The sequence below is a fragment of the Ceratotherium simum genome, chromosome 12 (assembly GCF_057802395.1).
Source record: "Ceratotherium simum simum isolate JZ-2026a chromosome 12, ASM5780239v1, whole genome shotgun sequence".
Classification (NCBI taxonomy): Eukaryota; Metazoa; Chordata; class Mammalia; order Perissodactyla; family Rhinocerotidae; genus Ceratotherium; species Ceratotherium simum.
In genome coordinates, this window is record NC_141911.1 from 72,489,294 (window position 1) to 72,506,510 (window position 17,217).

A 17,217-nucleotide genomic window follows, 5' to 3' on the forward strand; every position below is an offset into this window, starting at 1 on the left:
CTTTTGCTTTACCCTGAGCAAACTGGAATTTACTTATGTTTCACTGTTGGGTACAGAGGACCATTCAAAAGACATAAAAAATCCCTGTGTGTCCGAAAAAGAGAGTCTTCTTTTGGTACCCAACTCAAGAAAATATTTTATGTAAAAACAACTTATCAGAACTTTATAAAACCAAGTTTAAATTAAGAATTTTAGGAGTAATATAAAATGCAAATTTTTCTGTCATATAAATGTCATCCTGAATTATGAATTTGTACGTGTCATATATGTATGTCGGCACCTCTCTTCATTTCGTTATTTGTATTCCTCAGTAATATATGTAACAATATACATTATACAGATCACATCTTTCAAAAAGGAACAAATCTTAAAATTTAATGTCATATTAGCACATTTTATGTGGACAATGAAAGTCCACCTTATTTTGGTTTTCAAAGGAAACCACTAAGTCAAATTTAATCTTTTTTCTGTTCCAAAGAAGCATCTTTAGTTTGATAAAATCTTCTGACTCAACATGCCTGAAATCTTAGGGGACAGTTCTGAGCTATTCGCAAATTGAAGTTCAGTGTCCTGGGACATTGCATTACAGCAAATGTTCTCCTCGATGCCTGCCTTGTCTAAATGCAAATCAGCAACTAAAAATATCTACATCTTGGCTCAGAACACGGAACACACACTCCCCATTCATCATCCAAATGATTGAGCAATCCAAAATAATTCCTCATTAAAGTGTCATTAGCCATCGTGCAGGATCATTTTTAAACAATTATACTTTCAAAAGTGTTTAAGCAAAAGAATAAACATAAAAACAATAAATCTAGATACTTCATTTGCCCTAGGCTAATATCATGGAAGTTCTTGTAGCCCTTGCTTTTGAAAAACTTCTCAACACCTCCATGTGGGCCCGAGAGGAAAGAGGTCCTCATCGGTGTCCCTTCCCCGCATCACCACGTGCTTTGCCAACAGCAGGTGCGTACACACTTCCTAGAGTGTGACCTGGGCTCAATTACTTCACCTTTGGCCACAGTTTCCTCATAATGTGGCAAGTATCAAATAAGTCACCACAGAAGCATTTAGAACAGTGTCTGGTGTGTAGTATGCAGTCAGTAAACGTTTGATATTACTATGTTATTCAGGTTTTTTCATTCAAAACTTATATGAAAGAGAGGCTCCACATTAAAGACTTCTAGTCGATCAATTCCTATTATGTATATTTAGTATGCTCCTGGGTTTATGTACATATGTATAATCCATGTCATACAGTACATATATGTATAAACCATATGTTTATGTGTGTATGTGTATACATGCATGCATCTGAAAAGAGTGAGACAGAAATATGAAAAACAAAAACATTTGAGGCAAAATACATAATACAGTAAAATAAAATACAGTAAATTGAAGAAACCTTATCCTTAGACCCAGCCTTTCCTGGTGGTAAAGAACACATCTACCCTTTCAAAGCTTTCCACTTCACGTCGGTGATGTTGGAGCTTGGGCTGTCTGTTCAGTGTTTCTGTCAACATGTATTCTTCGTAATACATTTTGAAATAATCTTGTTAAGAAGCACAGTTTTCTTAAAACCTTATCAGGTTTTAAGTGTCAGGTCATGTAGTTTGGAGGTTTCTTGATATCTGAGCCAGCATTTTGTAGTGTCAGTTTTATGAGGTAGTCCATCAACAACTTGCCAGAAAATAACAGTTGAAGGCTTGTTTTCTTAAGCGTAAGTCATCTTCCCCAGGTAGTTAGCTGGCACATATCCTTTCTGCCCTTGAGCTTCAGCCAACCACCACTCTGCATTGCCACTTAGGTCACAAAATCTAAGTATATGAACTCTTTGGTATTCCTGAAGGCTGAGTTCATGGTCACTCCGTGCTTGAAAGGCATGAACTGCATAGAAAATCTAGACAAAGAAGCCAGTGACGTTATTAAAAGCAGAACCTAAAAATTTAAACAAACATTATAAAGGTTTCCAAGCTTTTAGACGGAATGCTAAGGTTTTCTTATTTTTTTCAAAGTCACATTCCCCAGTAAGTCCTCCTGTTGGATTTATTTTGCTCAAGTACAGCCCCAGTGAGAATAGAGTCCAATAGGCTTTCTTACTGTTCTGTTGGGAGGAGTCTAAACTGTCCCTGCTTGAAGTCAACCTCGCAGTTTCTGTTAAAGTGTTTTTAAATGTTAATTCTTTTTTATTCAGTAATAGCTCTAAGAATGTCTTCTACAGAAATAGAAAGATTGGCAGAGATTTTTGCACAGTGATGTTACCGCAACACCCATGAGTAAGGGGAGAGGTGGGAGGGGGTGGGAATAAAACTGAAGGTGCAGCAAGAGGAGAACAGTTAAATTCTAGACCCTTAACTAAGGAAATTTGTAGTCATTAAAAGTGGTGCTTTCTGAGACTAATAACGTGGGCAAATGCTTATGATGAAATAGTAAGCAAAACAAGGATATAAAATCAGCTGTACAGTGTAAGTGTATTTTGTTAGTTTCTTCGAATGGTGGAATTAGAGGTGATTTTCATTTTTACTTGTTTCCTATTTTCTAAACCTTTATAATGACAATATATTAAATTTATAATTTTTAAATTATTTTAAGTGACCTAAAAGAAAGTAATAAAACATACCTCAGTCAAAAGAATTAGTCTCTAACCTTAAAAGAACACTGCATAATTACGAGATATATAAGAAGCCCCTGAATAAGTGTTGAGTTCTTCTTCTACTAAAACCATAAGACTGATGATAAAAATGCCTAGCTATGGTATAAAATTAAGCAATTGACTAACAACATTTATTCATTCATTCATATAGCCAAAATTTATTAAGTACTGATTGAGTGCCAGATATATTATCAGAGAACTTACCACCCAGCCAGGGAAAAAAATGCCCCCAAAAGGGCACACGCAAAAAACCCCAAAAACAAAAAAACCACCCTTCACATGCAGGTGACCCACCAGCTAATTGTGAGCTTGTTTTTGAAAGAGGTAACCTTTTATAGGTGACAAAGCTGATAAAGAGGTGGATATGTCATAGTCAGAGGCACAGAGATGAATTTGTGAGAACAGCATGCTGTGGGAAAGGCACACAGATTGACTCTCAAAATTGAGGGTCAGCGTGAAAAGGAAATTATGAGAAATACGGTGATTTCGTTGAGCAGGAAGAGAATGGGCAACGGGGGGGACTGTAGTTACAGGTAAGTTCTTTAGATCTTGAACTGTTATTGAACTTGGATGAAATTCTGATACCACTGATTCATGTGTCATCTCGACAACTCTAGCTTGAGCTCCACCTTGGGGAGAGGAGCCACATTTCAGCTTTTCTCCACTGGCCACATCCTGGTACACACACAGTAGGAGTTCAAGTGTATGTTGTTTTGACATGAAAGTTAGGCTGAGAGGCTTGGATATCATACAAGAACATATGAGATCATCTTGTATCCTACAAGATACAAGACAGATGTTGGACATGGATTATTTTGTAACTTAAAAAAGTAAAGACAACAAAAAGAGAGATGCTACAAATTCTTGAGCAATGGAGAGGCAGCAATCTAAACCACCTCTTACAGAGCTCATGGCAGTTTACAAGTCAAATGTGCTTTATCCACAAAAACCCTGTGCGCCGTGACTCGGAGAAGTAACCTGCTCCTAATCATAGAGCTGGTCAGTGCTGCTGGGACCACAGCTTCTAACGCCAAGTCCTGTGCCTGGTCTAGTTCTCACAATACTTTAGGAACCCAACTCAGTTCTAGCAAGGATGGGCAGGGTGTATTCTTGTGGAAAGTCTCTAATATGTTGTTGCTGCTGCTGCTTTTGTTGCCGTTTAGAAAGTGAAAACACTGCATAGGTCCACAAGAGCAGAGTGGAGGATTTGGTTTGCAAAAGCTTTCAGGAATATGATGTACCGTAATACAGCTTCTGAACAATCTGAACAAGAGTTTGCATTAGCAGTTGCCAGCCATCTTTTGTAATCTGTGTGCATGATGTATATGCTTTACCACTGCAGCTATAGATGCTTGAGCAGGTCAAAATACCTCCTAACACATGGTTCCTAAGTATTTGTTGTGGTCTTTCACTTTGGCACATGTTCTCTCATGTTCTCTCCAGGGGAATACAAAATCTTCCACCTAGATCTACTTGGTATGAAATTATAGCAGCACGGGGTCGGCCCCGTGGCTTAGCAGTTAAGTGCACACGCTCCGCTGCTGGCGGCCCGGGTTCGGATCCCGGGTGTGCACCGGACCCACCGCTTCTCCAGCCATGCTGAGGACGCGTCCCACATACAGCAACTAGAGGATGTGCAACTATGACATACAGCTATCTACTGGGGCTTTGAGGGGAAAAATAAATAAATAAAATCTTTAAAAAAAAAAGAAATTATAGCAGCACGTATATTTTAAACATTAAATATAGATTCTCATGAAATTGTAACTTTAAAGTACAAAATTATAATGTGTATTTTCAATACTTTAGATGATCATAGTCCAAAGTTCATTTAGGATGAGCATTTTTCAGTTTTCATATATGTGTATGCCTCCATTCAACATAAGATAGATACTCAAAATGGAACTAACTCTGCACTTAAAAAGACAGCAGTAGATAACATTAGACTGCAAGTTAGAAGTTTTCAACCAGTTGTAGGTTTAAGAGCTGAAGGATTCTCATTTTTTTTTTTGTGAGGAAGATCGGCCCTGAGCTAACATCTGCCAATCCTCCTCTTTTTGCTGAGGAAGACTGGCCCTGAGCTAACATCTGTGCCCATCTTCCTCTACTTTATATGGGACGCCGCCACAGCATGGCTTGACAAGCGGTGCGTTGGTGCGCGCCCGGGATCCGAACCGGCGAACCCCGGGCCGCCAAAGTGGAGCGCGTGCACTTAACCACTTGCGCCACCGGGCTAGCCCCCAGGATTCTCATTTTTTAAAATATTTTAATTGTTCTAGGCTGTATCTTTCTAACTTTCAACAATAATATATTTTGGTCCAGACAAATTAATTAAAATTGTATTAATTTAAGCCATAATCATCTGATCCTTTTCTCTTTTTCCTTGGCATTATTAAAATATATCTTACTGGTTGCTTCTTTGCCCTTTGTGAATCTCTGGCTCATTTTATGCACAATATTCTGTGAACACAGCCCAGTCCTCCACAGCTGTTACCTGTTCTTTCTCACTCTGTACTGGATTATGAACTCACTCCCTCCGTCCCCACTGGTCATAACCAGCGGTCCCCTGTAACAGCACTGCCAGGTCAGCATCCCCTGTGTCTGTGGTTTCAGTTACTCCTCCCTTAGTGGCCGCTTCGCCTCTCTTCACTGAATCTCATTTTGTTGATTTCATCCCGTATCCTCAATTAGCAACAACAGAAATCGCAATGTATTTTAATGTTCCTTTCCAAAACCAAAAAACTACAAAACCATCATTTCCAGTATTATATCATATGTGGCTCAGGAAGCCAAGATAGTTATATTGAATGAAAAATGCTCATTCTTCTCTCTCACCCTCCGAGAGCAAGTTTTCCTGTTCTTCAGTTAACAGTTATGTATTGTAACTACACAAGTAATTTTTATAAATAATTCTAAATAAAGGTAAGCAAAAAAAAAGAAACCACGCCCAACTGCTATTAATACCTTGTATTTCTTTCCTTCCTTCTCTCCTTCTTCCTCTTTTCCTTCTACCTACCTTCCTGAAGTGGTAATAAACATTAATTATAGTATACATAACTTTTGCAACCTACTTTTTCACTGAAAAATGTATTTGAAAGTGTTTTCATGTCAATAAATAGCTCTCTAAAGCATCATTTTAATGACGACTTAAATACATGACATTACAGCCTGCTGAATTTTGAAGCACTTTCTAAACAATGACATACTCAACATATAGCGTTACCATGATAAGTCATTGAAAATGTGAAGATGATGGACCAGACAATGAATTTAGGATCAGTGGCAAAACAAATAACTTTTTAGAAGTCAGAAGTTGGGTTCTTAGGATTATTTATGTGGAAAAAGAAAAGAGGACTGATTCTCAGACACTGAATTTCCCTCTAACACTGGGTTTTAGACATTATTACACCTGGCCCTCTTTGAGAAGTACACTGCATCTCATTACTCCAACAGCCTGCTTGCCAAACAAGGCATCTTAGATACTGTGGTTGGCAGAACACTAAGATGGACACCAAGATGACCACCCCTGTCGAATGTCCTATATGATCCCCTCTGAATATGATGGGATTTGCTCCTGTGATTAGGTTACATTAGAAGACAAAGGTAAAGAGATTTTGCAGAGGTGCCTAAAAAGGTCCCTAATAAGTTGACTTTGAGTTAGTCAAAGATTATCCTGAGTGGGCCTGACATAATCAGGTGAGCCCTTTAAAAGAGAGTCTAGGCCTTCTCTGAAGGGAGAGATTTGAAACCAGAGAGATGCTCACTTAGTGGCCATGAAGAAGCAAATAGGCGTGTTGTGAACTGCCTATAGAGACAGCTGCGTGGCAAGGATCTGAAAGCAGCCTCTAGTTGTTGAAAGTGGTCCTCAGCTGATGGCCAGCAAGAAAGTGGAGGCCTCAGTCCTCCTGGAACAAGGAACTGAATTCTTCCAATAACCATGAGCCTGGAAGAGAACCCCGAGTTTCAGAAAGGAACACAGACCAGCAGACACCTAGATTGCAGCCATGAGAGATGCTAAGCAGAACACCCAGCTCAGCTGTGCCTGGACTTCTGACCATGGAGACTGTGAGATAATACATTTGTGTTGTTTTAAGCCATTTAGTTGGTGATAATTTGTTAATGCAGCATGGAAAATGAATACAGATCATGCCATTCCTATTTGATGGGCAAAAGGAGAATACCTTAGAATGGGAAGACATATTCATTTGACTGCTTTTGTTATACTCTTTGATATAGCTTAGAGTAGGGAGTAAAGAAGTTAAAAATCAAGTCCCTTAGTGTAAATTGTACTGCCAGGTTGTGAATATCCATTAGCCCATTTCCACTATTCTACAAAGGCTCTGGATCATAATTTAGGGGAGCTTCTAGAACATTCAGAGAAAGTCTGTGCTTTCTGTGTGGGATGTGCATGGAGGACTCTGAATGGACTGGTTCTGAGGCCCCAGTAAGCAGAGTGGCCATACCTCCAAATTACACCTGTCACAGTGTCTCATCAAGTAGGCACTCCTCATTAACCAAAGTGCCCCATTATAGATAAGAAGTTGTATTTTCACCCTACCAGTAAGACTTCTGATTCACTAGAACCATTCTAGAAAATGCTGGAGGCTCTTTATCCAACAATCTTTCTTCTTGCTTGGGTGGGAGAACGGACAAGCAAGGTAAGCCTCGAGAGCAGTGGCTTCTAACCTTTCTAAATAGCATTTCCCTTTGAAAGCCTGTTGAAAGCTATGGATTTCATTTACCATAATCAGGCACATAAGCACAAAATTTCCAGCATATTTGAGGGTATTCATGAAACCCCCCAAATCCCACTCATAGACCCCTTTGATTCTTCCAGGTCTTCCAGGTTAAAAACCCAACTTTAGTGTAAAAATCACAGCGCCACTGCAGTCCAGGTCAATCGGAGCTTGACCCATATTCCTATGGGTCTTGTCTTCTCCTCTCCTTGTACTGGGGTTTCTAACAGGTGCCTCCTCTTCAACTTCTAGTGAGTCTATTGGGACAGACTGTGACCATACGCAGGCGAGTTCTGCAGTTTGGGCTGAGTTATCTCAACTCAGAGGGCAGTATCCAGGGATCCCTCGTGGCCACAGACCCCAGCTGCGTTCTCTAGTCCAGCTTCATTAGTAATAACACTTCTATTTATGTCCCTGATACCAAGGTCTGCTTTGAATTGCTTCCAAACTCAGAGGAAAAGGAGAACAAACAGCACTTTACAGAGAGATACCATCAATATACTTTCTATTTTGAGCAAAAGAAAATTATCTCATTTTTTCCTCTCATGGTAATGGAAACTTTAATGGACATAATTCACATGATACATATTGACAGGATTACTCGCAGAGAATAATTTTGCAGTAGCAGCTTGTAGGAACTGGACACGGTTTTAGACTACAAATACCATGCTGAAAGAGCCTGAGGGAGCTGCTGACTCCAGTGGCCCCGGGAAGCCACGTAAGAACCAGAGCTCCACGTCCAGCTGGCTGTAGGGTCTCTTGACAAGTCTTGTCCTCAAATGTCTGTCCTAGGTTACTGGGATATGGCAATGTCTGCCAAGACATTTAATCACGTATATAGATTTCACCGATAGAAATTCATTAATCAATCGGTATTATAATATAAATTTGTCTTCTAGAAACCCTGAATAAACTAAGAGAGTGAACAACTAACAGAAAAATAGTGTTTTGAAACTTCAATACAGAAGAGTGATAAGAACACATAGTGATGTCCAGATGAGTTAAGAATCAGTCACGACTGCAAGAAAATATTTTCAAATTATATATCTGATAAAGAACTTGCTCCCGAGTCTATAAAGAACTCTTACAACTGGATAATAAGAAGGAAAATGACCCAATTTTTGAAAATGGGCAAATATTTGAATAGACATTTCACCAAAGAAGACACAGGAACGGCCAATAAGTACATGAAAGATACTCAACAGCATTAGTCACTGGGGAAATGTAAATCAAAACCGTAGTGAGATACCACTTTACACCCACTGAGATGGCCATCATCACAAAGACAACAAGGAGAGGAGAAACTACAACCCACACCCTCACACACTGCTGGGGGGAATGTAAAATGGTGCAGCCACTTTGAAAATCAGTTTGTTTAACTTTTCTTAAAAAGTTAAACATAAATGTACCATACCTACAAGCAATTCCACTCCTAGGTATCTACTCAAAAGAAATGAAATCCTCACAAAGACATGTACCCAAATGTTAATGGGAGCATTATTCATAATAGGAATTACCCAAAACGTCCATCAACTGGTGAATGGATAAACAAAATATGCTGTATCCATAGAAAGAAATACTATTTGGCAATAAAAAGCAACAAAGTACGTATACACACCACAACATGAAAGAATTTTGAAAACATGATGCTAAGTGAGAGAAGCCAGCTGTAAAACACCACATGCTGTATGATTCCATTAATACAAAATGTACAAAAAAGGCAAATCTATGGAGAAAGAAAGTAGATTAGTGATTTCCTGGGCTGAGGGGGAAAGAGGAGTGACTGCAAATGGGTGCAAAGGATTCTGGGGGTGAAGGAAGTGTTCTAAAATTGGATTGGGGTGATGGTTGCACAACTCTATAAATATACTAAAAGTCATTAAAATTTACACTGAAAATGGATGAGTTTTATGGTTTGTAAACAAGACCTTAAAGATGTTTTTATAAAAGAATTAGTCATGATCTAGGCAACAGTTAACGTACTGATGATGAAAGAAACTGAAAACAGATGAGCATCTGTGAAGAGCAGTCTGGCACGTCTATTGACCTCACACTGCACACCCTTTGCCCCTGCAGTAGCGTCAGGACTCCCCTTACAGAGATGGAAGTGCACAAAAAACAGATGAGCAAGGACCTTGTCTGAAATATTGTTTGAAATTTTAAAAACCCCAAAATACACCAAACATCTATTATTAGGGTAACAGTTACATAAATTATGACATATCCACAAAATAAATGACTACAGACGTCCATCTGTAGTCTTGTAGAATTTTTTAAGGGAGAAGGTAGATATTTAGGTGCTATTGTGTCTAAGATATATTGTTAAGTGAAAAAAACCCCCACAATATGTAACACATATGATATGTCTCCATCGCATAATTCTAGGTGTTTGTGTATGCACAGACGATGACTGAAAAGATGTACCCAATATTGTTTCTGAAGAGGAGGACTTCGGGGAGGGAATAAAGCCCTTTACTGTTAACTTATGTATATCTTTCTACCATTTTAACTTTTCACAAATAACATGTGTTACCCTTATAAAAACAAATTTAAATTACTTAATAAAAAGCCACTAAAGAAAAAAGGAACTACTTTGTTGGTCACCACTTACATATATTGAGACTTTCTGAGATAGCAAAAGGACCCTACATTATACTAGTTACCTTATTTTGCAAGAGGATTATCCCAATCAATCACATGTGCATGACTGCAGTGCAGGAAAAGTAGCTCTTAAAAGTTTCAGTATATAGTAGGTATCATTATATGAGAAATTAAAAACGGCCAATTCCTAGATAGCACAATGAAGACACCGCTGTTAGAGAAATCGTGGAGAATTTTCTCCCTGCTACTGAGGACAGAATCTGTGCGGGACTGAGCAGTTCTTCTCTGATGGGAGAGTATAAAGAGTCCATCCTCGCTTCACTCCACGTACATAACAGCAGAGTATAATAGTGATGGCTTCCGTTGACTGAATGTCTACTCTGTGCTGGGGACTTGACATATCCACGTTATCACTAATCCTCACAGCAACGCTGCAAAGTGGGAATTATCATCCTCTTTTCCTCATTTGAGGAAACAGGCTCAGACAAGTCAATTCCTTGCAGAAGGTGCACAGAGCTGGGTCTCCTTGAAGTCACTGCTACCCTCTTCCACCGCGTCTTACAGTGAGATAGAGCGCCCGTAGAGAGAACAGCTTTCATGATTTGAACGGCAAGCATTTTTACATCAAGGCTCAAGTTCTTACCTGTTCATCTACTTCTTGAAAACTGTCAGCGTCAGTGCCATTTGTCTCAAGCTTTCCACATGTGCCACTGAGAGATGAGCTGCTGTCACTTATGCTACCTTCTGGGGTGCCTGTGACACTGTCATGAGCTGGCTGTGCAGATACGAAGAGGCTGATGTTATCAAAATCATCATCACAGAACCTGCGCTCAGCATCCGCCTTCTGCACTTTTGCTGGATTGTAGGGTTTTAGGAAGGAGGAATACACATAGCCTTTCATAACTGGATGGGAAATAAAAAGAAAGAAGAAACAAGGTCATTCGTATACTTTTTCCAAACATTTGTGCTTAGAGAAGCACACAGAGGCCCCTGGGAAAATCTCAACCTGAAAAGAGGGGGTAGTTCTGTGCATCTTATGCAAACCCTTACGTCCTGTGTCCACAAGCCACCTGCTCGTGCTCCCCAGTGGGTCCTTCTGTTCCATCACGGCCACCAACTCCCCTTCCAGGAGATTGATGTCATATTCCTGTGTGGCGTTGCACCTGCGCTTGGCTTGGTAGAGCTCCTCTGTACTGTACGTGGACAGAAGTTTGGAGCGGTGAGTGTCAGTTTGACGTGGTGCTTCTGGCTGGGAGGAGGAAGGAGAAGTTGTGGTTTAGATAGATGTGTAATAAAATCCTCACTGAGTTGGGAAATACTTCTCTGGAGATTTTTTAAATGTTGAAGCCATACATTGATTTGGGATTATTTCAATATTATGTTACAGCATAGATGGGGTTATTATTGTGAAGTATCCAGCTGAGTTATGCGGTGAAAAATTCCCTAGTTAGCACATGAGGGCAGTGTTGTAGAGAAGAAAGAAAATTCAATGGAGAATAAGAAGGCAGAAGTTCTAATCCCTCTTGGATAGAACAAATCTTTAATTCTTTGCCATACTGTAGATAATCCCTTATGGATTAAGCACTTGATAAGTAATATTTAATTAAGTAAAATGTACATATGCATGTCTTTTTCTGGGAAATAATATCAGTAAATTAGGCAAGAGTCAAGAGGCCTGGACCGCGTCCCAGCTCTGCCACCAAGTGACTTTGAGAAAGCCACTCCATCTCTGGAGCCTGGTGTTCCTTATCTAGAAAAATGAAAGGATTGAACTGTATGATTTTGCTCTATAAAATTGTATTCATTCAGTCAACAAATATTTACAGAGTACCGACCTTGTGTCAGGCACCATTTTAGGTGCTCGCAATACATCAGGTACAAAACAGATAAAAATCTATGATCTTACAGAGCTCATAGTATAGAGGGTGGAAATAGACAAGAAATTCTAGTATAATAAGTAGGTAAATTATAGGTTATTAGAAGGAGATAAGTGATACCGAAAATAATACACTATGATTTGGGCAAGGCAAAGAGGTGATAGCCATCTTTGTCATGAATCCTACCAAACTCACCAGAATTTGCACAGGCTTCTTCTTTTCAAAACTAAGTTTCCTCTCAATAAAGGTGGCACTGTTGTCCTTTACAAAATTCAGATTTTGAACTTCTTCTAGTACTCGATTCTGAATTTCAGAGATGTTTGAAGCCAATGGTGGTATCTATTGGTAGAAATAAGATGGCATTGTTCCCAGACAACTACTTAATCTTACTAGGCACTGAATTTAGTAGTCGTGATGAACAGTTGAGAGAGTGTAAGACAGCTCCACAGCCAAAAATTAGGGGAATGTTAGAACTTCTAGATAAAAATGGTCTTAGTTGCTGTCTCTGAAAACCCCCTCTGAAAGGGGGAAAGAGGCATTGGTTAAGAGCCTGTGGTGGTTTTAAAATAAATCAGCAAATTCTTTGACATCAAGAAATGGAGTCCATGTCCCCTCTCCTCAAAACTGGATGGGATTTTAGGATTGCCTCAGGGAACAGCATGTTGAAATGAATAGAACAATGGAAGTGATGCTGTCTGACTTTCAAGATTAGGCTAAAAAAGACCATGTGGTTTCTCTTGGGACAATCACTCTGGGAGACTTTAGTAGCCATGGAAAAAGTCCAGCTGCACTGTGGCCACCATATCAAAAGACCATGTTGAAACATCAGAGAGAGAGAGAGGGATGGGGGGTGTCTATGGAGCCCCAGCTGTTCCAATTCCCAGCTATTTGAGTCTTCCATCATCATCCCATCATCAGCCTCAGACATGGGCCTGAGGAAGTCTTTGAGATGACTCCAGCTCCAGACATAGTCTACCTGCAACCTCATGAGAGACACTGAGAGTGACTGACCTGAGTACAGTGAACCCCGAGAACCATGGCAGACAGTAACAATAAAAGACTATTGGTTGTTTCATACCACCACATTGAGTGTAATCTGTTACACAGTTATAGACAACTGGAACTGTTTTCAAAATAGTTGGAACCCCAGATTCTTTTTCCATTTCAGTGAAGCTGAGTGATTGCTTCTTCCCTACCTTGGCAGAAAACAAAGTTTTCTTCTCTGCAAATGGTAAAGCAGAGAGTCTCTAGACTGGGGATACTAGGCACAGATAAGGGTGGGGGACCCATATTGGAAAGAGGGTAATTAAGTGAGTGGATAGACACTGGACCCAGAGACCTCCCTAGCAGTCACCATTACCCTGTAGTCAGAAGACCTGAAGAGTCATCCCTGGCGATTCTGACCAGCCCAAAAGGAGAAACCTAAAGATGCTATCGTCAGAGGTTCCCATATGAAATGACAGATTACTCTACACAATAGTGAGGCTCATAGTTTTCAACTCCTACCTGTGTGTTAATGCTGAGAATTAGTCCCCAACTCTTTATCACAGGGTGAATGACCAAGTATATCAGACTTCTGAGGCATGCCTCATGAAAGAAAGAGTCTGATAAAAAGAAAAGTAACCTATCTTAATTTTAAGAAAACCACAAAAAAACTTTTGAAAATTAAAATTATGAGAACAGAAATAAAAATAAATCAAAAGGTGGGTTTGAATAATAAGTTAGGAAAATTTCTTAATAAGTAGAGAAAGGTAATAAAGAGATACAAAATACGTGGGAAAAAAAATAACAAAATTAGAGGAAAAACCCAGCAGTTTCCGAAAGAGAAAAAACAGAAAAGGAAGAGAGAAAAATCATCAGTGAAATATTCAAAAAAAGTTTCTGGAAGTGGAAGACATAAATTTTTAGGTTGAAAGGATCCCACCAAAGGTCCAACACCCCAAAGTACATCATCATTATATTTCAGACTGATGGGGACAATAAGAAAATTCCAGAAGCTTTTAGAATGGGATAGGATGGAGAAGGTTCATACAAAGTATCAAGAATCAGAATGGACTTCAGAGTTCTCAACAGAAACAGTGGAAGCTAGAAGATAATGGAACAATGGGATGCCTTCAAATTCAGAAAGAACAACTTAGAATTCTACACCCAGCCAAAATGATCAATTAAGTGTATGATAGTAAAAAGATATTTTCTGATATTCCAGTGTCAAAATATTAACCTCCCAATATTCCTTTCTCAAGAAGCTGCTCAAAAATATGCTCCCCCAAATAAAAATAGAAAGCAGGAAAGCAGCAACATGGGGTAAGGAAATGTGAGAGCCCCCCAGAAGAGAGGTGATGGGATTCCCTAGAATGGTGACAAAGTGTGATCCTAGGGTTACAGTTAGTTGTCAGATAAAAAGGGCAACCAGTTCAGATTGGAGTGAGTCAGAAAGCTCTGGGAGAGATTTCTGCAAGAAGGCACAATTAATAGAATACCTCACATCTGAATGTTTTAAGAGCTACTTTAGTCAATTGGCAGATAAAGTTAGGCAAATGAAAATTAAACTACTGATGAAAGAAAAACACAATTATTAACTTTAGAGAAAACAGAAAAACTATGCATGAAAGAAAAAGTAATCAGGGATGGCTCAACTGTGCCCAGCTTTCCCTTTGTGTGCTGAATATCTTTGCTTCTTCATATTCGTTCTCTTTCCTCTCCCATCCTGCTCTAAGCTCCAGGAGGCTGATCAGTATAGGATGTATCCAAGCTTCCTTGCGCTTTGGCTTCCAGATGGGTTCAGTCAACAAGAAGCACCCATAGGAATTCAGAATGAGGGAGGCAAGTGAGATGGGGTGTTTATTTCCTAAGTTTCCTTCCTGCAGTATTGACCAGCAGCCCCAGCACCTGTCAGGGAACTTCTCCTTGTACCTCTCTCTACACATTCCTACCACTACTCCTTCCCCTGTCCCTCTAAGTCTAGCTGTCGTAAGCCTCCCTCCTTTTACAGGCCCCGGAGCAGTGCACTATCCCTTAAGGTTTCCCTATGCCATACTCACATTTTTGTAAATAGTCTTTTTATTAAACTTTTCTTCAAATGTCCATTTGAGTGTGTTATGTTTTTCCTACTGGCATCAAGACTGATACACAAGTCATATAGTTTAAACACTGAATATAAACTAAGCCAAATTTATGATACAACTGTATTGGAGGGGAAATAGAAGGAGTGTGTGTGTGAATACACTGGTGGTGGGGGCAGAGAGAAGAGCAGCTAGATCTTCATTTCTCATAGTGGAATGTATCATGCCTAAAATTGAAAAGTAATGAAATGGAGACATGAGAGTCTTATTTTAAAATATGAAGATAAATACAAAAAAATTATCTAAAAGAATTGACAAGTAGTTGCCCGTAAGGAAGGAGAAATGGGGTAAAGGGAGTGAGAGACTATTGTTTCTCTTAACCAAACCTAAATAACTGCTTGAATTTTTAAGTCACGTGCATGCATAACTCTGACAAAAATAAAAATTGAAGATAGAGCTTTGGATTCCTTAAAAAATTAAAAATAGAATTACTATCTGATCCAGCAATCCTACTTCTGTGTAAATATCCAAAAGAATTGAAAGCAGGATCTCAAAGGGATATTTGCCAACTCATGTTCACAGCAGCACTATTTGCAATTGCCGAGGGGTAGAAGTAACCCAAATGTCCATGGATGGATGAATGGATAAAGAAAATGTGGTCTATACCTACAATGGACTACTATCCACCTCTAAAAAGGAAGGAAATCCTACCACATGCCACAACATGGATGAACCTTGAGGACATTATGCTGAGTAAAATAAGGCAGACACAAAAAGACAAATAATTGTATCATTCCTCTTATATGAGGTATCTAAAGTAGTTAAATTCATAGAAACAGAAAGGAGAACGGTGGTTGCCAGGGGCTGCCAGGAGAGGGAAATGGGGAGTTGTTGTTTAATGGGTACAGAGTTTCAGTTTTGCAAGATGAGAATGTTCTGGAGAGCTTTTTCACGACAATATACTTAACACTACTGAACTGTACACTTAGAAACGGTTCAGATGGCAAATTTTATGCCATATATTTTACAATTAAAAAATTTAAAAATTTTATCCTTTATAATTCCCATTTTATTCATATAAGAAAATTGAGACACACAGGGAAAAAATAATTTGCCCAAGGTAATATGGTGATGCATGGGTATTAGAACATGGCCCTCTAGTGAGAATTTGTTCTCTAACCATTATTCAGTTCTGCATCACAGAAATATGTATACAGTTATGTAAGATGGCACCACTGGGAAAACCATGTGAAGGATATACGGGCTCTCTGTATTACTTCTTAAAACTGCACATGAATCTATAATTATCCAAAAATAAAAAGTTTAAATATATATAGTACATATAAAATATATAATAAAATCATTTAACAAGGATAAGGTTTTCCCACATGCTTTTCACTTTAGGGCATTTGTAATTTCTCAGAAACAAAGTACCTCTTTACTCCTGTTCTGCTGTGGACTACAATGTGACAGATATTTAGATAATGTAAGACAGAAACTAAAGACACCTTTTAAATTCTATGATTGAAAGTGGGAATCAAAGTAACATGTCTTTTCGATTGGCGAATTCCTGCCAAAGCTCAACTTTACTGTGAACTCGTGAGCCTGCCTTCCCCCATGACCACATGGGATATATAAAGTCTCTCCCTATAGGCCTCAGAATGAAATTATCCAAGGAAACTGCAAATTTAGTGGGTTTCACTGAGAAAATACTAAGAACAACAACAACAAAAAGTAATTTTTTAATAAATAGTGTTAGGGCTATTTGAGTAGCTATTTGGAAAAAGATAAAGTTGCATCCATATTTTACATCATGAACCAGGATAAAATCTATGTGGATCAAAGAATTAATAAAAAATATGAAACTATAAATGTACTAGGGGAAACATGGGTGAATTCGTTTAGAGCCTCAAAGTATGTGAAAGTCTTTTCTAACTATGACTCAAAATCTAGAAATCATAAAATGAAAAGTTAATAAATTTGACATTAAAAAAAAAAACTTCTGCATGATGAAAAAAATACCAAAAAGTCCAAAGACAAATGGTAAACTGGGAAAAACATATTCTCAATTTACATCTCAGTTAAAAGGCTCATCTCCCTGGTATATACATTGTTTCTAGAAACTGAGAAAAAAAGAACAATAACTCAATACAAGAAAGAGCAAAAGCCGTGAACAGGCAGCTGACAGGAAGAGAAAAAGAAATAGCTCTTAATCATTCTCCACCTCACTGATAATTAGAGAAATATAAATTAAAACTATACTTGAAACCTATCAGACTGGCAAA

The 17,217-nt window shown here is 38.8% G+C and overlaps 1 protein-coding gene across 1 annotated transcript in view; it reads right to left on the minus strand.

Annotated features, from left to right (window-relative positions):
• Positions 1–1,711: 1,711 nt before the first annotated feature.
• The window catches only part of ARHGEF38 (Rho guanine nucleotide exchange factor 38), a 112,784-nt gene continuing 97,278 nt past the window's right edge, over positions 1,712–17,217 (minus strand). Inside the window, exons 11-14 of the mRNA XM_004426612.3 lie at positions 12,066–12,209; positions 11,044–11,242; positions 10,637–10,896; positions 1,712–1,903 (exon numbers count right to left, since the gene is read on the minus strand). Of these exons, the coding sequence (XP_004426669.1) occupies positions 1,718–1,903; positions 10,637–10,896; positions 11,044–11,242; positions 12,066–12,209 (789 nt within the window). The 3' untranslated portion in view covers positions 1,712–1,717. The remainder of the gene's footprint in view (positions 1,904–10,636; positions 10,897–11,043; positions 11,243–12,065; positions 12,210–17,217) is intronic.